Genomic DNA, 25539 nt, shown 5'->3' on the forward strand with positions numbered 1-25539 from the left:
TAGCCCAGGGAAAAACATGTATAATTCATGTTTTGGCTTGTTGCCTTTTTTCAGAATCTTTAAGCCACTCACACAAGCTTACAACTAGCAAATATACATTTACTATGCAGCTACTTGCACAAATAAATAAATAAAGCAATCTACAATGACTCTTAGCTCAAATTCAAGCAAAAAATTATCTAAGGAAAGAACAGCTTTTAACAAAATCATACTGTAGTTCCAAAGACGAGTTTTTTCAGAACTTGCATATATGCTTCTCTGATTTGCCATGAAAATTACTGGGTTTTTTTAATCTAACCTGAATCACATAGTAAACCAAACTGTATTTACTATTTTAAAATACTGTGGCAGGCTCTTTTAAAAAGATCAACACAAGTTGCATTGACTGGACTAATTATTACCTTATTCTACTAGAATTTTTTTCAAAACAATTCGGTTCTTCACCATTTGTAATGCTGATATGTTCTCTTTATCAAAACCAACTTAGATATTGACAAACCAAATATTGCTACATTTTTTCCATATAATTTTCATTCCCAAATGTCAGGGTTTAGGATTTTTCCTTTTGTTTCTTTCTCTTAGGGAATCTTCTCCGGTATGTTGCTAGGAGACAACAACGACTGGGTACTTAAGAGAGAAAAAAATAGTTGCCAAACTCAGGGGAGGAGGGCACCTGGCTGCACTTGTCTTATCTGCGGGCTTCTCTCGGACGGGCAGAGATACCAGAGAATGGGGCTGGGAAAAGGGTGGCTGGGGCAGCTGCTAGCTCTCTTGAGCTCTCGGCACTGGGATGGGACAGAGGCTGCAGTCGCTGTGGCGAGAATTTGTCACCATTGCGGGATTCAGTCTCCCGCTACCTTTCTTCTACTGCTCACCGGGCCCTTATTGGCATCCCACCTCACCAAACAGGGGACCCTTCACAGCTGCTTCAGGGGAAACCCCGGGACTCTCGTGCCCCATCCCTCCCCCAGGGCAGTCGCTCGCTGCCCAGTTCGGGAGGCCGGCTGCCACTGTCCTGCCTTCTTCCCTGCCACTACTCCTCGTTTTTTGCTACACTGTAACCCCAGAGCCCCTGCCTGCCCAGACATCCCTGCGGTTCCAGCGGCGGAGTTTCTGATACATCTCATGTACCACTCCGGGGTTGTGCTCGTCCCTGCCGTTCCAGCCAGCCGCTCCCGAGGTCCCGCTGGGCACCAGGATCGACTGCCCCCAGGGGTCTGTAAAGCAAAGCCTCTCTTCCATCGCTTCCCGTCTCGGCCGAGCCGCCATTACCACGTGCTCCCCGAGCTCACGCCACAGCGCCCCCCAGCCAGGAGCCAGCAGCGCCCCTGTCGGCCGCGACCAGAACTGCATCTAAGGGGAAATGGTCGAAAGAGCGAGAAGCGGCTGCTCCTTGGGGTGTCCGGTTGGTCTTTCCTTTATGTTTGTTGTTGCTGCCATTGTTTTTGTTTGTTTGTTATACACATACATACTAATAAAGAACTGTTATTCCTTTTCACATATCTTTGCCTGAAAGACCCTTAATTCCAAAGTTACAATAATTCGGAGGGAGGGGGTCATACTCTCCACTCTAAGGGAGGCTCCTGCCTTCCTCGGCAGACACCCTAATAATGCAATGTTACAGTCAAAATGATACACGGGAGTATTTAAACGAAAGAAGACTATATAATGTTGTTCATTTCACAGATTTTTAAAAATATGTTATTGGAAAACCCAGAAATACTAAATACATGCACATCTACAGCTGGTATCAACTAAGAAAAAAAATTAAGAGGATGTCTTTAAGCAAAGACTAATTGTTTCTAAGCTTCTCTTACAAAAAACATGCACTCAAGCTCATTTTTCATCAGACAATCATTCTGAAAATCCCAATTTGATACACTTTGACCCGGATTTCTGCTGGTCTTCAGACTTTTCTTCAATTTTTTAAAATATTACAGAAGCCTCTACATATCTCCAGCCATACTACTCTCTAGCTAGATATCATTTGTTAGTATAGACCATGTTTTTGAACCAGAAGATTCTAAAAAGTGGCAAGATAGCTGTTTCAATTTTCTACTTAAAGTCTCATGCTCTTCACAGTATTCACTGAAAACAGGGTTTTGGAATAAAGTAAAAAGATGAAAAGGACTCTTATATGTACCCAAGTGTTTGAAAGGAAAGAGACCTTTTCATACAAGTGCTTGGATGTACACATTTTTTCACATCTGTAAGTAATATGTAGCTATACAGCCTTTACATGGTATGCATGCTTTGAAGAACACAATCCATTTTCACCATAAAAAGAAAGTTGACATTTCACATCCAATGAAAAATTAGATGCTCATGAAAGAATAAAACCTGCAAAGTCAAGCAATTAAAAAAAATAAGAGTTGCCAAGATTATCGGCACCAAAACAATAGAATTAAACCCTTCAAGATCTCAACAAGACATACAAATTATCACTTGGGTATACTGAAGAAAATACATCTCAGTGATTTAAGCTGATGTGCAAATAGCATTTCCCTGACTAAACTGGTCATGAAGCAGCATATTGGGGCAGTCATAAAACAGACTGGTAAATCCACAGATTATGCAGCTAGACAGCCTATATAAATCTGCCCGCTACTGTAAAATAACTCCAGCTGAAATTGAAAAAACTAGCAATGCCTGCAAATTTTGGAGTGGAACTCTTTTTGCTTCCTTTTACCTGTTGACATGTGGTTTAATCTAATTATCCAGCCTCTTTTAGAAGTCCATGAAGTGAAACAAGCATCTCCCGAATGCAAGGAAAACTAAATATCTTAAAGTGGAATGAATCAGATGGTGGAGGACACAGCTTTTTTTTCTCCAGCAGTAACACGTGAAATCTGAATAGTTCAGGATGATCTCTACCATTTAGATAAAACCACTGAAGTGAGCTACTCCGAAATGTTTGGAAATCCATACTGGAAAGGCTGACTCTAAGACATTTTTACATACAGGTCAGTAATTTTCCCACTGATTTACCAAAAGTAAACATCAAAATCAGTTAGCAGGCAATGCTAACAAACGATGTCTTCATACTCCCATATCCTATTAAACATCCTCTAAGAAAAATAACCTAAGACCAAGAAAAAAACCCAAACTACCCTATACTTATTCACAGGAGCACACACCATTTACTACCACCCAAGGGAGTATTATCAGACAGTTTTTGCACCTCACAGCAAAATCTATGCTGCCACTGCCATATTGTTAGTAAAACAAATCACTTTACAGTATTTCTTTACTCAAAAGATGTACTAAATAAGGAGCTTATTCATTAAACTGTGTGTATTGGTTCTTTCTGGAACATCAGAGATATTAAATAATAAAATATACTTACCATGTTACGTGAAAAGCTTGTCGACATCCATGTTTATTACATGTCATACAAGCACCAGTGGCTGCTTTACTTTCTCTGCCTTGTTCATCACAAATATAGCACGTCTATCAAAGAGAAAATACTTAATTTGATAAGAAGTATACAAATAAATTCTGTGCTACAGGAGACCCTAGGCTGAGAACTACTGGATTTTGCAGCTAAGCTGGTGTAAGAACTTCTTTATGAATGTCTAATCATGCTTGTTAGCAAAAGGAGATCACCTGGTAGACTCTTGGGGTTTGTGTAACACTTCACCAATGTTAAGGCAGTACAAACACTAATTTGCTTACATTTCATACCACTGTCAACCAGCCAAAGGTTGGTTGACAGCCAAAAGGGTTAAACTGCCAAGGGTTAATAGCACTAATTTCCCAACTGCCCTTGCTTTCAAATTTGCCTTTATGTCCTTTTAAGTCTCAATCATTTTCATATTTATTTAACATAACCTGTATTTGTGGAATTCAGAAACATCAGACTGAGTGCTTAATAGTACAATATGCCATATGGTATACATATATATATCTACACAATTACATACAAAAAACGTGCAAACTTAGAATTTTATTTGTACATTTGGTGCAAAGAATTTTCAAAGTGTCATAGCATGTTTCAATATTCATATGATGGTCAGCTACTTCTAATTAAATTGGTGTTTAACAGAACTCTGGATGACTATTTCAGTAGGAATTGGACAGCCCCATAAACATCTTGTAAATTAATCAATCAAGAACCTCCTGTAAAAAAGCCTGAATGAGTATGCCAAACACATTTCAACCTCCAAAACAAGCTAAAATGAAAATAACCTATTTAGTACCTGGAAATCGTTTCATACCATTTCTGTCAATTTATTTCTTTTACTGGAATGCCATGGCAATTTTTAATCTTTTCAAAAACATTCTTAGTAAAACAGAAGAAAGAAATTAAGCCAAAAAATCCAAATTCTTCCTCACTATTCAATACTTTTTCTTTTTTTTAACAAGTGGCCGATAGATATGGACCCATACTCTATGGAAGCTCACTGCAATACTAGGCGTCACTACAATCTCTCACCAGCATTCCAGGGAGAAACATCAGGCAAAACTAATTCTCTTTTCACTTTTTCCTGTCCTAATTACTGAAAGAGCATTTAGAGAGATTTTATATCATATCACATTCATGTGTAAAATTTAACAATTTAAGAAGAGATTCTTAATGAAAGTATCGTCCAGCACTGAAGTGGATTAAGTGTTTGTTTTTATATGAGAGAACTTCACTGAGTATTATTACTTCACTCCTACCTTTATAGAAACCCCACTATAAGATCCTTAATGAGAAAAGAGCAACTTCTTTATGCCAAAAAGTAAAATTGTCTCTATTTTGACTGACTAACAATTTTATCACAACCTCCTTTCAGTAGAATAATAAATACAAATAACATCAACCATAGGTAGCAGAAAACATGGGGGGAGGGGGCAGGGAACGGACCAGGAGACCACTGAAATTTTAAGGAAAATTATATAATGCAAAACCAGTCTTAGACAGAAAAATGAGTGAAATTCTGAGACCAGAATAGCCTGTTACAGAGGTTTTTAGAACAACATTTAACAGGAGGTGTCAGCTAACTAAAGCATTTTTGTTAATATGCAAGACTTGAAGGTAGGAGAGTTATTCTTGTACAGTTTCCATACCACTTTAAAAAGCTAATATATCCTAAAATCATACCCTATAATCTAGTATTTAAAAGATCAGAAAGGGGATAATCCTACTTAATTCTTTGCCTTGCTTCTTTTGTACATCAAGGTGGTGAACACTGATAATTCAGTTGTTTGACAGGGTCTGAGACTGGCTGCTTTTTACTTTTCCATACCATGACCTGACACATTTAGATTTTAGGAATGAACAAGGTCATGATCCATCAACCTCATCTGAGTCACTATATTAAGTGTAAGTAACTTCAAAGTAAGACACCTCTATAAAAAGAGTTCAATAAACCCCATAAAACTCAATCTCCAGTTACTTTCTGTTTTTTTCAGAGTTTTGTTTCAAGTTCTCGAAGTTTTTTCCTCACTGAAGCTCAGAAAGAAAAGCAATACAAGCATTCCACTTAGTAGAAATGTAGACTCAATTTTTCAGCATTTACCCTACATGTAGGGTCTCTGTTTTGGGACTTCTTAGAGCAATTTACAGTAAAATGACTGAAAAATGACTACAAGCTACACTATTAACAAGTTTAAATGCAACGTGGTGGACTGACTACTCACTTTAAGAACCTCAAAGAACTTTCCTACAATAGTCATGAGAAGCATTAAACCTATTTCCTAGTATTCCATATGAAACAGGGACAAAGAAAGTTCCAATAGACAGTTAAGTTCTCTACAGGTGAGCTTCTCATATTTGTACCTTCTCTTAGACACACAAACAATTCCAGAAGCCTGAAAACCTTTGTCTTTCTTTCACAAAGGAAGACTTGCATGTATTTGCAAATCCATACAAATGCTACACCTCTGAAACCTCTGAAATGTGGAAGTTTAAAACTGTGTCCTACCACCTACAGCTGTGCTCTTCTTCAAAGCTCTTAAGGGAAGAGAGTACTCTCCCAAATTCACTGGAAAAGAAGCAAAAGCTTTTGATTCAGCAAGGAAATTTTACTCAAAAACATAACAAATGTCTTACTTTCTTTAAAGGCAAAATATGTATTTTGCACTGCTGTCTTTATGTTACTGTCAGTATTTTTCCTTCAAAGTGTAAACCTTCTTTGCAAAAGTAAAGACAGAAGGGAAGTTGAGACCAAAAAAAAAATTGTAAGGCAAAAAGCAATTTCAGAAATAGTTTACTCAATAGCTTTACTCAAGCTACCCAATGGCATTCTCTGATCACAAACCTAAGAATTGTACAGAAATTTCTCATTGCTGCATCAAGAACTGAAAGAGTTTGCCAGCTGCATTCACTACGAGGCAAATCAAGAAACTCCAAATGCACTTATCTTTTAAACAGTTCTTAAAAGACATTCCTAAAAGCAGTAATTATATAAAATTATCACTTAGTTTCAAATGAACCTGAAAGTGACAAAAAAAGCTGACATAAAATAAATATATATTATCCATGCATAACCATCCAAGGAATAAGAAACACCTACTTCTGAAAAGAAGAGCAACGAATAGTCCATTTCATTTTTGGAAGCAACTGTGTAAGAAGAGCTTTCCTGATAGCTAACTCATTAATCAAATCATTCAGTGGATTCATTCTGTAATGTGATGGTTTTTATCCATGAAGCAGGCAAACTTCAGGGAAATAGCAGCCAAATATCTCTATACTGACAAACCCCATGCTTTGGTATCTACAGCATTTCTTTTTCTTCCTGCATTTAAGATTATTGTACTAGGTAATACTGCATATTTTGCAGTGATTAGTTAAGAAACAAGTGCATGGAGAAAAACCCCAACCATTAAATTAAGTACTATGTCCTGGCAGAACTTTAAAAATATTTCCTTCAAAGACTACAGTATAATTTCTCCCTATGATAATTTTCTTTGGCCTCTATTTTCCCCCAATTCCATATGCTAGTGTTCTATATGTATCCAGCCATGCCCAGAGAATTATTTAGAACTTCACAGGAAATAATATCTTATTTAAAATCTCCTATTTCAACCTGAGCTGACAAACAGAATGAAATTATCACTAAGCCTCTCTAAAAAAAAGAATCAGCCCCAGTAATTTTTCCTAATTACATGTTTACATTTGCTCTCAATGTGCAACAAATGTTTCAAGAACTGTTTGTCATACCTATTTCTCAAAAAAACAGCTTTTCTTTCCACTTTTACACAAATTAAAAAAAGTCAGAGTGAAATGCTTTACAAAATTTCTGATCTAAAAAAATTATCATGTAAATAAACATAATTTATCTTGAATAGCAATAGGAGTAGAAGGTGAAATAATTGCAGGCTGCATGTAAAGGGAGCTAATAGTTTTATTGGGTTTGGGGGAATGGCTCAAGAATAGCCTACTTGGGAACCTATGGCAGTTTAACCACAGCAGTTCTAAACTCAGCACCAGCTACAGGCTTAGCAAGAGTTGAGAGCTCCCTGTCAGCCAATACTTCTTTAAATTCAGTACTGTTACAACTAGACTGCTGCTAGCAGTGCAGTTGGATTGGTTTCAGGTTTGCTGCAGCAACTGCAGTATAGCCATTTCTTGGATTCCCCTGAAATCCACAGCTGCTGTCTCTCTGACCCAAGAAGACCAAATAATGATAGCGAAATGTGAGTTCTGTAAAAAGAGAGAACAAAAATAATAATTTGCAGGCTAGGGGTGTGACTCCAAACTTTGGCATTTCTGACACCGATCTCATTGTACTTCACAATAAACTAGTGAAAGTAGTTTTAGGCTGACTGCTAACATGGAAAATAGACCTCAAACAGAACACCTGCCCAGAGCACAGAGAGCTAAGAGCTGGAGAACACCAGAAGCTCTCTCTACATTAAGTGTATGGTGCTAGTGAGAAAAAAACCCACAGTAAGTACAGACCAACAAAAATAGAAACTAGAATTTTAGTAGCAAACACAACTGTATTGTCATATATTTAGAACAAAAACTGTTTGAGAAAAGAAATTTTAATTATGATGAAAAGGACTTAAAGACTAAAGACAGAGACAAACAATGGATTTTGTCAACAAGTAATTATAAAAGAAACAGAGCACATTTTCTGAAGTTACAGGGATTTATTAATCCAATATCCAATTACCATCAATGGAAATGGTGCAAGATAAAACAAAATCTGAAGTGTTCCATGAAATTTTTGAAGGACATTAAGGGAGAACCACTACCAATTTAAGAAAAAAAAATATGACTGACTACTACTCAAGGAAAAAGAAAAGAGATTTTCTGTTTCCTCAGAGTTGAGGAGAGAGATTAAATAAACTAATCTGTTATAGCAAATTTTTACTGTTTTGTGTCCAAGCAGAAACGTTTAATCAGCTGTGTACTGAATCTCACTGTTGCATGTTCTTGCCAATGTAGAAGGAAGTAAATAGGGAGATGCCAATAAAGAAGCTCAGGTAGTAATGAGAAAGCTTGAGAAAAACCTAGACTTTGATTCCTGGTTTTTCAGCTATACTGGTAAATAAGATGGACAAAATGTATTGACAGCAACTGGAGAAAGTGAAACAGAAAAGACCAAAGAAAGAAAAAAGGAAAAAGGCTAGAAAAATGGAGGGGCAGCCCATAAATCAAAGATGGAAACTTGGAAAGGGGATGTGGGGGGTGCGGGAAGTCACAGAGGCAATATGAACAGGGACTGGTCTCCCTGTAGGAAGAACACAAGAGGAGATGTATGCCTTTTTCTTCTTTCTCTGTTTTATAACACAGTTTATTCCTACTTTAATCCAGTGTCCACAAACTACCATAAAATAAAGTTTAAAATAAAGATTAAAAAAAAAAAAAACCAAACTAGAAGTTAAAAGAACAACACAAGAAAAATACGTAACACAACTAATCAGAAATTCAGACTGTTTGCATCTGCAGAAGGGAACATAAAAAGACCAATGTAGTTAAGTGAGGAGAAAGTAACAGAAGTTAAATAAGAAAAATGTAACTAACAATAAAGAACACTAATAACCTACTGGTTTATTGCTCTGCCTTTTTGGGCTTTTTTTATTTGAAGTCTCACCACACTTTATAAAAAATTCTATCTCACTGACTATTATTTAGGAGCAGTTCTCCTATAAGCAAATAATGCCACTAAAGTGAATGTTGTTTACAAAGGCAAGCATTTGCCTTAATATAGTAACATACCTTTCTGTCCTAAAAAAAATGTTTATAAACACATTTATGTTAATAGCAACACTTAAAACAGTAGGACGTTGTAGTAATTAATAATATCTCATTTAAGCTGCAATAGTATTTTAACCTATGGAAAATATTTCAGATTCCTTTCAAAATAAACTGTTACTCAAAGAGCACAGTATTTTTAATTAACAAAACAGCCCCTAATCTGTAAAAGACTAATAAGATATAGCAGATAACCCTACAGCTTAATTCTTCAATAATACAGCTTTCTTAATTCTTCAATTTACCATAAAGACATTGCAGAAAACTTACAGTATTACTGCAGACATTTAGGAATTTTATATAAAGTGCATTCTAAGAAGTATAGTTTTGTATTATTATATCTCAGAAGTTTTAAAATAAATACATTAGATATAAAAAGACATATAATTATACCTTATTGTAACGATCATGAGGAACAGACTGCAACACGATAGGCTCCATTGTAGAAACATTTGCAAACTGCACCTCGGGAATGTACAGAGCACAAACCACATGAGCCCAACCTACAAAAAGTTATAATTGTATTTAATGTTTTCTAGAAGCTTCAAGGACATTTCAATGTAGTACAATTATAGTACAAAGAACCTTTTACAACACTTTTTTTTTCCACAGAGTATTTTAACTGTTTAGCACATTAAGGACATAAATTACCCTTAAGTCACGTTTACATTTAATTTCTGTTATCCAAAGTTTAAATGATCAGTAAACATTTTTTAATGTAGTGAGAGATAATTTATATGAGTAACACTCCAGAACATTCAAATGCTAATGATTTATACAAACAGTGACACGCAAACAGAAAAACTGCTATTTTTTAAAATTTCTTGGATTAATACAGTCATTACATAAAAGCTACTCCAAGTCCTGCAAAAAGGAAGCAGCATCTGACCAAACTGGCATTCTTACAAGCATAGCATCATAGAAGACTTCTGTGTATATTTTTTTTTTTTAAATGTAATTCTGATTTGAATAGACTCCTGTTTGTTTCTGTAGAAAGAAAGGGCAACTCATATGCACACCCTCACATCCCCTCTATGAAATCTTTTGTTTTTCCATTTATAAAGTTATGGCCAACTCGTTTTTTCACAGGAATACAAATACCTATACCCAGTCCTATTCTAATTCATTAACTTGGAATCATCAATAAATGGTTAGTTACTTACCAGACTGTGCTTCAACAACATTTTAAGAAAGAGAACATTCTTAGTTGTCTGAATTTGGCTGGATGGAGGTGGAGGAAACACCACAAGTGTTCTGACACCAAGTCAAAAACAAACCTACGAATTGGAAGCCTTTTTCCAACACAGAGGTCCTGAGAGGTGGTGGTTTGTTTCAGTGAAGGACCGTATGCCATAACTGTAAATTTAGCAGAAGCTGCTACATAGCTAATTCAACATATTGCTACACTGACATTAATAATAGAATTATTAAAACTATTATCATCTCATCTAAAAGTGAATTTGGTGCAGCTAACCACTTGGTGCAAATTCTGTTCTTCCCCAAGTGGAAAACTGAAGTCTCTCGTCAGAAGACCCTCAGTGTACTTTAAAAAAAATTCTGCTTTCCTCCTACCCAGGCTTACTTGTATGTAAACATTAAGGACATAAAATGACAGACTTACATAATGAAATAATCTAGTAGATTATTACATTAGGCAAGCAAAGTAAATTATCATTGTGCAAATGCATGCTATAATCAAAATAAAAACAACAACAGGAATACTAATAAACCCCCCAAAAAAACAGGAAAAAAAATTAAACAAAAACCCCACCATATACTGTCTCACTGCAGACCTTTCTGAGCTTTCATCTTGTGTTTTCTCTTTTCAACTACTCTACAGAATATAGAAGTTCTTAATTTCTTCACTGAACTGTACTCTGACTCTTAGACTGAGCTAAACACAAAGTTGTGCTTGCATGAGCTGTGCTTGCTCAGTATTGTTGAGACTCTGGAATGGTATTTAGAATAAAAACCACATACGAAATTCCAGATACTTTTCTTAAAGCACAAATATTCTCCAGTTTCTGCCAACAGATCTGGTGTCTCCCCTCTCCATTTACTAAATTGGTAGTTAAATTTCTATTAAAAACAAGAAGTGCATACACACACAACAGTTACAGTCAGCACCACACATATCCTTTTAGTATTTCAACTACAACTAAATACAGCATCTGTGCTGCTCCGTAATTTTATTCACAGTCTTTAGAATTATTCTGTACAGAAAAGGCACGAGACTAATAAACGTGTAGGGTAAAAACAAGTATAAACTGCCGACTTGAGCTGCTTTTAAAACCTGTTTCAAGAGACCATTTTAAAATTATCATTAACAGACAGACTGAAAAAAAAAAAAAACTATAAAAACCACAACCTTTTTTGTTCACTTGTCTACTTGAAATATCTTGAGGGAAAGAGTGTTTATAACGGCTTTTCTAAGAATTGCAAACTGCCTTAAGCCAGAATCATCTTACTAAAGATAAATAATTGTTAATATGGTGTTAATGGTGAATATTTATCTTTAAATATTCTCTCAAAAAACTAATTCAAATAGAAACACCATTTATCTAATAAAGCCATTAAACCAATTAAAAAGTGATACTGAAATTTTGAAAAAAAATAAACCTTCTTCAATTGGCTACATATAATCAGATGGCAAAAGCTTTTACCCCATATGCAATTAAGCCTGTACTCTAGTTACACTTACATATAATGGAAAATTATTAGGTAAATATACAAAATATACCAGAGACATTAGGGGAATAAAAATCACTTACTAAGTGAACTGAAATTTAGGTAGGTAACAAATTTTTACTATAAGGAACCAGTTTCAGGAGTAACTTTAACTGAATAGTGCTCCACCACTATCCAAAAAAAAAAAAAAAAAAAAGCAACCACAAACCACTACAATATATTCCTATTTACAAATACGACATACACATCCAAGACAGCTGTGGCCAGTAAATGGCTTATAACTTTCATGAGACCAAACCCAGGATCTATATAATGAAACAAATAGAGCACCACAGCACTAAAACACTTTTTGAACATAGGTTAGTAAGTGCTGATGGAATTGAGGACAAAGGACATTTTCCACTGGTTTCCACCTGGCACCTTCAGATGTCAGATAATCTGGCCTTGTTGGAAAATCACAATAATATAAAATAACAATAATGTCCAACAGTAATTTAACCAGAGGGGTGGTTGCAGCACCCTTATGTTACCAGTCTCAAATGCCTACACCAAAAAAGAAACCTAACTCCATCACAAGCATCCACTTGTGTACACCCTGTACAAAAGTTCTTAAATATTCTTTTGTCCAAAGTTTAACTGGTGAAAAAATACAGACTTGTCAGAGAGCAACACCCAGCTGACTTGGAAGTGTCAAGGACAGTACCCTTCAGGAAGAGTAAGGAAGACACTTTTCCCTAAGAAACGTGGTTAAGAAGCAGTTGTCTATAAAGTTGCTGTGCAATCTCCACCTTCTGAGAACTCAAGGTCTGTAGACTCCTCCACAAAACTTTTATAGTTAAGGGAGGTCAAGAAGATTCCATTTTGCCATATAAGAACCAGACAGTAGGAGGAAAACAGAAAAAATGCAAACAAGAATCATTTTCCTAGGCATCAAGAGGCTAGTCACTATTGCTACAAAGCATAAGCATGGAAGTAAGGACACCTATAGCCAAAGTGGGATAGATGTGTTTGGTTCTGCTGATGAGAGAACAAACTACTAACCTATGAACAGTTTTACTTGTTATGTTTTGTTCAACTGAGAGTGTTCCTGACTATACAACACAGAGCAAAAACTGCTGACATTTCCTTCTCTTTCAGACAACTACTCAGGGTGAGCACAGGGCTCAGAGTGCCAGCAGAATAAAGGACCTATTGCCACATTCGAAGTTGAATGCTTTTGTCTGCTGTTTCCTACTGGATGGTAACTGCCTCCTTTGTTGCAGGGATAATGAAACATTCTAAAGATACCCATCCAAACTGTACACAGAAGCCTGTTTGAGAAGCAAGTGTTTAAAAGGAAGGATGTGTGGTATTGAAAACTACCTTAAAATACATATTTTTCCATTTACTCCATCTAAGCCATAAAGTTTGCACTATAAACTTCCCATTAAAAATCACTTACTACATTATTCTAGGGCAATTAAAATTTCATTAGCAACTATACATCTTTTCCCTCCTTCTCACCCAGGAATAAAAATTCACTAAATCCAGTACTTTTAAGCTTTACCAATGTTTATGTGTGAAAAATACCATTGTACACCCATGTTTTAGATTATAAAATAAAAACCTCCAACAGCACTGTTCTACGCATTCAAAAATATTCAAAACATTCTCCCCAATTTCTGTTGCAACTGAAATTATTTTATCAGCTCTCCTCTTCACCGAAACGTTGTACAAAAATAACAGTAAGATATTCCTATTTTTTCTTAACTGTTTTTAGCCAGATTTAGCCAAATTTAGCCAGGAACCCATGCAATTTTTGAGATCACTTTTGTTCCAAATAAGTTCATTAAACTCATCTCTATAAACCATGTAATTTACTCTTTAAATCAATTATAAGCTTCCATTCACTTTAGTTGTGTATGGTTTGAACCCAGACAAATGGCCACAGATATATTATTTGCTTTTAAATTTTACTTATGAAACTTGCAGTAATTGCTAACAAACTCTTACTTTCCCCACTGTTATATCCAATTTACTTTTGCTTTCATCTCACTTTCAGGACAACTTTAACTGGAAGATACGGCAGGACAGATGTTCTTGCAAATAGAGATACTGGCAGCTTGCAAAATGTTCTTAAAATTTTCCCCTATACACAGATTTTTTAATATTTCTTTTATTTTTCAATCTTCAAGACAGTGGCCTTTTGACGTATGTGTCTTCTCAATAATAGCATTTTTACCAGATTATATTGCTTGCCTTGTTTATTTTAAAATGAACTTAATTTCTTGTTTTTAAACTAGAAGGCCTAAGAAACATATCATAAGGATTCAAATTAGCCATCAAGTTTGCTTGTTTCTGTGCACTCTTACTAGAATTGTTTTCTCTGAAACTTCTGAAGAAAACACCTCAGGCTATGACAGGCTGACAGATTCAATGCCTCTTCTGCTTCCAAAAAACCAAATATTCTACAATAACCAGTGTCTCCATCCAGAAATTGTAAAATATAATTTTTAATTTTTACTTATTGGTGATAGACAAAGTTTAAAATACTTCAACTGCAATTTCAAGATCAGGAACTTTGGTAAATGCTGCTTACCTTTTTAAAAATCTAGCTTTCTAAGAAAACATCACACAAATATAACTTAGACATTTTCCTTTGCAAAGATCTTAGAAAACAAATTCTATCAACTTTCAAACAATGCAAAAAACCACATAAAGCAACTCCAAGATCTGCTTTGATAACAATAATGAAATCAATTTTTTCCAATATCAAAAATTGGAAATTCATGCTGAAAAGTCTTCAAAGTTTAAATACACCATATGAGACTTGCAGCATTTCACTTAAATGAATTTTTACTTTTTATCTCTTAGAAAGACACACTATTGAGTATTACCACTTTTTTTTCATTCTAGTTCACAAAATGTTTAATTACCACCATAGAATCTATTCGAATGTTACCAATCTTTACTGAAATTTTTATTTTTGGTGCATTACTCATTTTTAACTCAGTGCAAACCTAGCAGTACATACTTAGTAGGTAGAATTTTAATGTACATTGTTCACTAACATTCAGCGTAACAAATCTCAGACTTCAGACCCCTAGCTGAAAATAAATAGTTGATCTGTTATCCCAATGTGACAGAGAAAAGTAATTCCTAGCAATTCCACCATCAGCAAACACAAGACTGTTGCTAGCAAAGAGATCTGTAATTAGAAGTAAACTCTACCAAAGCAAATTAACAAAGAAAACCCAGGAAGATAAACAGTACGTTACCCATCAAACTAAATTTTTGCCTTTACAACTACTGCTTAATTGCCCAAAATTTGATTCACAAGCACCTTCCCCTTAAATAAACTTATAGTACTTTTTAATTGCCTTCCAGTGCAAGTTTTCAAGCCTTGCTTTCATTGTCTTTGACTTCATAATAAAATAACAGCAACAAACATATAATCCATCCTACAATCCACAACAAGGGACGCCCCTGTCATGCTTATGAACTAAGACGCACAGAGTGGGGACTCCACTGCAACCCACAGTCAGCGCTGAAGCAGCAGAGCACTAAGGCACTGTAGAGACCAGAATCGTGAAGCCATACTGAATTCCAGCCACAGGACCAGCCTGGTAGCACAAGACTTCTGTGATATTATCACCATCCCTAACCACGCATCAATGTCAGAGCAAAATTTGTTTAGGCATTCTAAGTTCCGAAGGAGTCCATTATATTTCATTAAAGAAGTCTTACCTTGTTTCTAACCAAGAGAATGTATTTATTATTCTAGCATGGAAAAATCTTTATATTGAAATGTTACGTTTCTTATGAGGGTTGTTTTAACTTGTCAGTTAAGGATATACCTCAATCCATTTCAGCTGCAGACTGTCATTGAAAAGCAGGATCTCGCCTTACTGTTTGCTTTCAACTGTACATCCCCGTCCTCTCTTTGCAATGTGAGTTTGCTTTGTAGCAGGGCAAATAATTTTTTTTCTTTCATCTCATTACTAAATTTGTGGGAAACTTAATAGTTTACCTTTGAGCAAGGTCAATGGTTTGAAGCAATCCACACTGAGGTCACATGGTTATTACCATATACAAAACCATCAGTGCAGAAACACCCAGTCAGGGCAAAACCACAGTCCCCTCCTTTCAGCAGAGGTCAACAGCTGTCCTAGATTACATGAAATTGCACCCTCCGTTTCCACAACTATCAGATCTGCTGACTGACCCAAAGGCTGAGCTCTATCTGACTCTGCTGGATTCACCTTTCAAACATGTACTTAAGACCATTACTGTTACTCTTTGCCAAAGGGAAAGATTAAGTACTATTTTAAACCTTTAGTTAAGTGTCTCCTCATTAAGACATTCCATATACTTTTAACCCCAATCTTCCTTTCCTGTAAAAACAAGAAAACTTGCAGATAAGAAATCTGTAGGCTGAAGTTACTGTCTTTTCCTTACTCTGTTAAATAAAGATTTAGAGTTTGCTATAGTTAATACAGCATTATTAATATTATATTGTTTGATCCACTCTTTGAAGAGGGGTAAAAAGAAGGTGCCACACTAATCACTACAGCTCTCACTGTTGTGGTTAGTAGCCAACCCCATCATTGGTATAGAATTGATAATTTGTTAAAAAGGTAAAATAAATACTATTTGTCTATGAAGAAAAAGGCTTCAACCTACAAAGTCCTACTACTGAATTTCACAAAATATTCAATTTAGAAAAATCTGGACCTCAAGTAAAGAATTGATTCGTTCTGAATCATCACTGCAGCACAACAAATAGTTTGTTCTTGAAACAGCTACAGATAAAATTCCATTAGTCTACTGAGTAAGCTAATAGCTTTAATAATTTTATCTGGCATGCTATGGAATTACTGAGTTTCTTCCACCTCTCTCAAGAAATCCTTTCACACAACAAAAGGAAGAAATGTGTAAATAAGCACCTAGAACTCTAAAAAAAAATGTCTACATATAAACTGTGATTATCGGTAATATAAATCATAAATACACAATACTTTATATAGTAATACATTCATTTCTACTACTGCAGTATTTTAAATTTATTATCTTTCTCTTTCCCAGTAAAAAAAATACACACACTGCTGTAAATCTGATCCAAAAGGCCAGAACATTTGTAGGTAAGCACTTGCAAAATGCATACATCTCAGGGTGTACATATACCATTATACCATCCACATTCTTAGACATTAACACCAAGAAAACTCATCAGAACAGTAAACCAGGCAGTGAGATTCTAATAATAACAACAGCAACGGGAAAGCCTAGCATATAAAGTTTCTATAGACTTGGGGGATCCTGTCGCTAACCCAGGGGGTGGGAAGAGGGTCTGGACCATGACATAAAACCACCACATTGTTAGCTGGCCTTTCCCCAAGCAGCTGCATGAGAGAAGTCTTGGTGAAAAGTCATACAAAGAATGCTGTTACACAGCATTCCTGATCATCATCCACTGGAATCAGATTTCAAAGTAACAACTTGTATAGCAAAATCAAACTTTTTAACCTTAGAGCAAATTGTGGAAAAAGATTACTGCAAGAAAACTATTTAAATGTGAGATGCACTATATCAGATCCAAGTGAAGAATTTGCTTAAAAAACAGAAAGCATACTCAGTACTATGAGAAGACAAAAATTTGGATTCAAAAAGCTATAATCAGTCCAAATGGTCATGACTTTATTTTCTCCTTGCTGAGTGTCAAAAATCCAAAGGAAATTACTGCAATAGTTAAAGAAATATTACTGAACTGAAAGACCCAAAACTGTCAAATGCCAACAGTTCTCAAGTATCTTCAAACAAATGCTCACTTGTTACTTCTCCGTTTTTCAAAAAACGTGCTTATATTTTATCCAACTACCAACCACTTACCAATCCACCAAGCTAAAGGAAAATTCATCTTTCAGTAGCCTTCTTACATGTAAGACAGCAAATCAACAAGCAACTCATATACGTATCAGGTTTTCTCATTTTAAAAAATTTTTATATTCAGTCATGTTTAAAACCACAATGGTTGCTCTAAATGAACATTAATACCAAATTTATCGAGGAATTCTGTCAACAGATATATTCAGAGAGAAAAGTTCTTTTTCAATTCAATCTTCCTTTTCTACTTTTAGTATCAATAAGAAAAGAATAAATATAAAAAAAAAAAAAAAGAAAAAGAAAAAAAAAAAAAAAAACAACCAGGTAATAGCCTAATGGAGTTTATACAGTTCCAGTCTCTGAACACTGGAAAAGTCCTAATGTTTATGTAAAAACAAAGTCCACATGCAGGAAGGATTATTTTTTGTTCACAAAACTTAACCATAGCCCTAAGACAGTCATAGATATTAGGCAGACAAAATATTAAAACTTAATTCAAAGCTAATTCCTAAAATTTCTTACAAATACCCTGCTCATAACTGTGCAAAGTCCTATTACTCTTAAAAATTAATTAAATCAAATGTGTAGCTAAATACATTCAACTCTAAACAATCCTAAGGATAGATAAACCCACTGACAGATAAACCACACCACAGATACTAGTCCAGACTCCACCTGGCTAAATCTAAGAGTATTTTTTCTAAGATCTGTGTAAGTGCAGAAGCAGAACAGCCATTCTCACACAGTGCAGAGACTGAACAAGCACATGCAAACAGACCTTAGCTGCTCCTGCTCAAGGTCAGCTTAAGTCTCTGACAATGGAAAGCACAGGAGGGACACTGAAGCAGTCTAGGACATATTCCACACAAATGCAGACTGAATTATCTCTCTGGGCTCACTTCAGGTTCTGATTACTGCACAAGTAGCCACCATCACCAAGCCAAGAACAGGCAGGCATCTGTGTACTCTCCAGTGTACCCAAAAAGGTTACAGGAAGAGATACTGGAAAGGTGAGCACAGAATAGCTGACCTTTGCCACCCCCGTTTGCAAATACCAAGTGGCATCACAAAAAACCATGAGGTAGCAGGTTCAAAGGAAACCCACAGACACATCATACTAATCAACTGCAAAATGCCTTGCCACACATGGACACTAAACCTTACACAGAAGAGAACACTTCAATAGTGTGATGGACTTGTCTTCCATTAAACACAAAAATACCGTGTCTGGAGCAAGCAGTCCCAAAGCATGAATGCTTATAGGCTGGGAAACTGTTCTGAGAAGGCACACAAGACCCTTCTCAAGAATCTAGTTCATGATGACAAAAAGAGCAGGACAAATGTTGTTTGGCCTCCATGATATGCTCCCCTCCTATTACTGTATCAGGCTGTCACTTTTTAGTTCTCTATAAAATCTATGACAGTACTGTTCCAATAATGCCGTATCACTGAAAATTATAATTCTTTATTTGCCATAGATGACACTAGAGGACCCACATTAACCTCATAAGCACAACTAAGGCAGAGTCAAACTCCAAACAGAAATATAAAATCTAGAAAGCAAATCTAAAAAAATTGTGATGTCTAAAAGGTCAGATAAGCAGCAACAGGCCAGTAAAAGGAGGGGGAGCAGGAGGAGGAATGCACAGAAAGAACCTTGCACTGTGTGGGGGGGTGGGAGGGAGGGACAAAAAACTCACAAAATACCAACACAACCACACCATATGCTACCATAATATATAGTCAATTGATTCTATTTTCAGTCAGTTAACAATACTTATAACACAAGTTTGATTCATAGACTACTGCCATACATGTAGTGCCCCAAAGTTCTTAAAGGCTAGATAACACTGTTATCACGGTGTTAGGCTCAAGAAGAGCCCTAAGATTAGGCTGCCTTCAGTTACAGTTGTGCAACTGACTTAAGACAGTTCATGTACAGGTTGCTGCTACAAGAATACTCCTGGCCATTCTTTCTATCAGCATTAGCGTGGGCAGCTAGGTCAGGGAAGTTTTCATGTGGCTGAAAAGGAATGCAGGGCACAAAAAAAGGAGAAGTTTTAAAAGCTAGTACCGTCACAGAGGAGGAAACAATGTACAGCAAGGACCCTCACTGCAGTAACAGCATCTTACTGCAGGTTAAGAAAATCATGGAACACTATAGTAAAAGCTCAGTAGCACATTGATCTTCCAAACATAAAAGAAAATATGGTACCTTCAATGCCCAAAACACAGTCCTTCACCTTATTATAAAGCAAATACTCAGAAGACTGTTAAAAAAAAAACTACAGGAGCAGGAGGCCATGTATGGGCTAAGCTATCTGCATATTCAAAACAAAAAGCACAATGGTTTTTTATGGCTACAAAATGAAGTTAATTCGTTGCCAGAAGGCAGAAAGAAGAAAAACCTTCTATCACTGACTTAAAGTCAGCAATTTCTTCTCTTGTTCTGCAAACCTAAGACCATTTAATTATTTCTATACTTCGAGAAAGACTGCATAATTATAAGTTTATAAAGCTAGATCCTTTCAAGGTTTTACCAGAAATGTTTGTTTCCAAGTTTCTTCTCAAATACCTGCATCTTCTTATGACTCGCTTGGCAGAAGGTGTAACAGCATTTAAAAAAATTAACCTAATGAAAATGCCATTTCAACTGGCAAGCCCATTATGTGATCTTCAACAGTGTTTCTTTAAGTCTAAAAATCTTCTGGCACAATCTCTTGTTAGGAAACTGTATGAAAGGAAAGCTTCAGGTAAGAATGCAGATTTCTGAAATGCAACACCAGTCAAAGTATTTTCCAAGGTGCATATCCTTCTGTAAAGTTATTATTTAAAGAACATTTGGTCCACAAAGTAGAATTTGCTCTTTTCAACACATGGACAAGATCTGTTACAGAGGCTGGGTCTTTTCAGAAGAAAATATAAATTCCTATACCTCTCAGCTATGAAATATTCAGTATGAAGTTTTCACTGATGAAAACACTTGGGTATGAAAATTATAGCACAGTGTTATATCTTTGCTATTGAAACTTAAAGCATTTCAATCTTATAGAGTAATTCACTTTCAGACAAGAACTTATAATTACAATTAATAGAGCCATAGGAGAGATAACTAATAGGATGCTCACATCTTTGATGCACACTATCAAAGTAAGTTCTCAAGACTTCATGCTAAAAAAAAGTTTCAATACCACCACAGCATAATAGCAAAGCATTCCCAAATACTACTTTACTACTACACTACTAAGTATAAAACCAGAACACACTTCAGCTACTTCATACTTCACGAATTTTCCTGTATATTTCAAGACATTTGAGGCTTTCTTATTACTATTTCCTAAAAATAAAGTGTCCAGCTGCCATTTCTAAAGAAATTAATTCAACATTGCATGTATCAACATGAAAGGAATAATAAAGAAGAGGAATAAGACTTAAGTACTGGGTATTAAGTTCAGTGATGTGTTTGAGTCAGTTGACACTAAAATGGTAAACCTAGAGCATAGATATATATATATATGAACAGAGCAGTCAAAGGTACACAAGGGAAAGGACAGATCAGCACAACATAAGCCGGCTGTGTTCTTGCAACAGAAATAGCAAAGCTGCATCAACACTAAGCTAAGATACAAATTAGCTAGAATATCATGTACACAGCATAGAATCTGCAGAATACAATTTACAAAGACTGTCCAAGTGAATTCCAGAATACAGATCATACTTTCTCTTCTCACAAGAGAAAGGGCTCAATATCAAAATGACCAGGCTATTTACAGATAGATGATGGATGGGAATTTAGAAGTATCTACTAGAGAGAGAAGGCAGCATTCCAAAAGTGATTCAAAAGTTAATTGAAATTTTACACTCATATCACCCAGCTATTAGTATAAACATAATCAAGCCAGAATATTCAGTGGAGACTTTCTCTAACAGTTCTACTCAGCAGGAGCAGAACTGATGATAACCTGAACAGTGAAATTAGAAAGATGCAAGGGAAAGGTAATCACTACTGCAACTTTCCAACTCTAACTTCTTTGTTACAGAACCTATTAGTAAATCAGGCATGGAAGAGTCAACCTTTGAAAATGCACTGGTGCATTCAGTCTAGGCTATAGACATAAAAATTCCACTTTCCTCCATGAATGGTGCACTTTCAACAGCTTTCTGTAAGTGCTCAGGCTCCAACTAAATACACATAAAATTAATCCATTTTACCCATTAAATCTTATGTTAAAATGCAGTTTTTCTATTGTAACTTTTTTCCCTAAAAATGAAACTAAGAATTAATTATAGAGGTCCTCCAAGTAAATTGAACCTGAAGTGGACAAATAAGGGTTACTGTAAAACAGTTAACTATTTCCAAGGCAGCCAGTGTTTTCTTTTATGTTTAGGATCCCTATAATTTTTTTTCCACAGATTTATTTCCCTCATACAAAATAAGAGAGTTCACAAAAAGCAAGAATCAAACTTACCCCCATTATCTGTTCTCTTTAAAGCACCATCCTTATGAGGGCATAATTCACATCTCTAGGAAAAAAAGCAAAAATAAAATAAAAAAATGGAATGATCATAGAAGCATTGAAAAAGAAACCACACACATTAAAACTGTTATCTGATATTAAGGAAGCAACCATTCTTTAAAAGTGAATGGGTGTGTTTTCCCTTAACCTTTACTTGAATATTAATGTTATTTTGTGAAAAATAAAGCTTTCTCTCCAGATCTTCAAACTATGACACACACTAAAGCTACTTGTAGTTCTCCCTCCAAGATTTCCTTCCTGGGTTTCACACTCTGGAATTTTGGAGACAAGCCTCCAAAAACTATAGCACAGGGTGGACTTAAATGCCAAGAAGCTTGGACACAGTCCAAAACTCCCTACTGTATTTCCTTGTCCTGGCCTCTCTGTATTGACCAAGATGGTCAATCACGAGTAAGTGCTGTGGATATGATCAGCACAGGTGCACATAGCTATGGCTGGCCACACAGTCTCTGCTGACTACCACTTACAAAAACCAACCTCACTTTCTGTCTCAGAAAAAGGAGGTCAGAAGTTGACAACTGTAGCAAAACCACATGTCTGGAAATAAGCAGTCTGATCACAAAATGACAGAATAAGCTGAGTTGCAAGGGACCCACAAGGTTCATCAAGGCCCAACCCTTAACCCTGCACATCACCACCCCAAGAGTCATCCCAATGTGCCCAAGGGTATCGTCCAAACGCTTCTGGAATTTTGTCAGCACTCTTGGTGCTGTGACCACTTCCCTGGGGAGCCTATTAAGTGTGCAACCACACTCAGGGTGAAGAACATTTATCTAATATCCAACCTAAACTTCCCCTGACACGACACAACCTCAGGCCATTCCCTCGGGTTCTGTCACTGGTCACCACAAAGAAGAGATCAGTGCCTGACCCTTCTCTTCCCCTCATGAGGAAGGTGTAGACTCCAATGATGTTTTCCCTCAGTCTCCTCGAAGGTGAACAACCCAAGTGACCTCAGCAGCTCCTCACACGGCTTCCCCTCAATGCCCTTCACCATCCTCACGGCCCTCCTTTGGACACTCTAACAGTTTAATCTCTTTTTTATATTGTAGCACCCAGAACTGCCCCCAGCACTTGATGTGAGGCCACCCCGGTGCAGAGCAGAGCAGCACAATCCCCTCCCTTGCCCTGCAGGCCATGTTGTGCCTGATGCCCCCCAGGAAAGGGCTGGCCCTCCTGGCTGCCAGGGCACTGCTGGCTCAGGTTCAGCTTGTCATTGACCAGGACCCCCAGGTCCCTTTCCACAGGGCTGGCTCTCCAGCCTCTCCATCTTCCCTGGATGTCTGTACATCCAGGGTTGCCTCATCCCAGGTCTGGCATTTGCCCTTCTTAAACTTCATACTGTTGGTGATTGCCCAGTGCTCTAATTTATTAAGTTCTCTCTGCAGGGCCTCCCTGCCTTCAAGGGATTCAACAGCTCCTGCCAGTTTTGTATCATCTGCAAATTTGTTTAGTGTCCCTTCCACTCCTGGTTCAAAGTCATCTATGTTGTAATATTCTTCCAACATACACCAGGATCACAACAGAACAGTTTTTCTGCTATCACTGCCTCCTATCAAGTTCCTAATATCATGTTTATCTCTAAGTGTAGATATACATGCTCTAGAGAGCATGCAAACCAATTCCAAACCAGAGATGACAGAAATTACAAGATTTGATACACGTTCCACTTCAAGTGCTTCACACTACAAGCATAGGAACAACCATAGGGAATCCTACACCTAGGAATCACCTAGTAATAAACATTACTATGTTTATATATTTCCAGATTAGGGACAACTCAAAGCACAGAAACCTAATAATCTTCTTAAGCAAATCAAGATCATCAGATGCAAACTTAACACCATATCCTTCAAACAGAGTGGGACACCTCTTCTCCCTGTTCCCTGCACAGAGCTATTCTCCTTTACCAGCTAACTAATAAGACAGTAGATAAAGGAGCATGTGATGCCAGAAGTGCCTCAGAAACAGACTGTGCAAACTTATTTGAGGCACTGGAAATTCTATTCCTGAAATTCATAAGGCTAAAGTATATCTCGAGGACTATCGTAACCGGTAAGAAATTTGTAGTACTATCTTTCTTAACCTCTAAAAAAATTTGTATTAGCAGCAAAGAGGCTCTCATGGAGGGTAAAATAGAAAAAACTTATTTTTTCTCAGTGCACTAGTATAGAGAGCTGCACACTGAAAGAAGAATCTTTAGGATTGTAGCCTTCTGTCTTTTGCTTCACTCATCTCTCTCACACACTCACAAAAATGATCGGCAATTTATTGAAAGTCAGCATTAAGTCTACGGTGAAATTTAGATACAAAAGTGGCTGAAAACATCTTAATCATTCTGCAAGTTGCCTGCAGACTTGGATTATTACTTTTTTTTTTTAGTCAAGACACTGAAATGAACTGATCAGTACATTTTAAACAAAACCCTATATATTCAATATATTTGTGAGCTGTATCTTAACACTTCAGCTCTCCAAATATTAAATACTAAAGTGCTGAGAGACAACAGTTGCATTTCAGTGAATTTCTCATACACCGAACCAGATTTCTAAAGAAAGAAACCTGGTATGTACTGATAGTCACAGCACAATGAAGTTAGCTCCCACCCCAAAGCTATGAGCTGGCAGCTTAAAGCCAATGAGATGAGATCATGTAACAGAGAAGCTGTTAAGAGCTTCTACTTTGCCCCACCTCTGCAAGCCTCTGGAGGTCTGACATACATTTTCACTAGTGGCAAAACCAGTTTAGGAGGTTCTCTTCTTCCCTTCACCTCCCCCTCATTAATTTCTCCCTCCATCACTCCCTCAGCTACTGACACAACTATCTGTTGGGCTGCCCCTTAGAACAGATAAGTGAAATAAAATGAAATAAACTTTTAAACATTTTTAATTCAGGTCATATCAGTCATGCAATTTAAATATAATTCCACAAATGGTTGCAATCAGCAAAACTGAAGGCAGGGAGCCACAGCACTGCAGCACCAGTAATTAAAGAATTAGCAAGCTTCTTGTGCAAACTTTACCACAAAATAAATCAAAATGATCACAGGGCACTAAGATACAATAACCTGAGCCAGTCCTTTATGCAGAAGAGTTAAGCATGCTCCATTCAGTCTCATCAGATTCACCTGATTTATTTGTCCTTGTCTACAAGGACTCGGGTCCCTCATTAATCCTCTACAGTTCTGGCTGCAACCAGTCAGAGAAGATGCAAGACAGAAAACTGAAGTGGAGGTGGAAGTTTTGACAGTGGAAGAAAACT

The 25539-nt window shown here is 36.5% G+C and overlaps 1 protein-coding gene across 3 annotated transcripts in view; it reads right to left on the reverse strand.

Annotated features, from left to right (window-relative positions):
- The window catches only part of MLLT10 (MLLT10 histone lysine methyltransferase DOT1L cofactor), a 123671-nt gene that overhangs the window by 78803 nt on the left and 19329 nt on the right, over positions 1-25539 (reverse strand). For all 3 annotated transcript variants that reach the window (XM_053971186.1, XM_053971178.1, XM_053971169.1), the window contains exons 4-6: positions 22210-22264; positions 9584-9693; positions 3347-3450 (exon numbers count right to left, since the gene is read on the reverse strand). In XM_053971186.1, the coding sequence (XP_053827161.1) occupies positions 3347-3450; positions 9584-9693; positions 22210-22264 (269 nt within the window). The remainder of the gene's footprint in view (positions 1-3346; positions 3451-9583; positions 9694-22209; positions 22265-25539) is intronic.

The sequence above is a fragment of the Vidua macroura genome, chromosome 1, assembly GCF_024509145.1.
Source record: "Vidua macroura isolate BioBank_ID:100142 chromosome 1, ASM2450914v1, whole genome shotgun sequence".
In the NCBI taxonomy this organism is placed as follows: domain Eukaryota; kingdom Metazoa; phylum Chordata; class Aves; order Passeriformes; family Viduidae; genus Vidua; species Vidua macroura.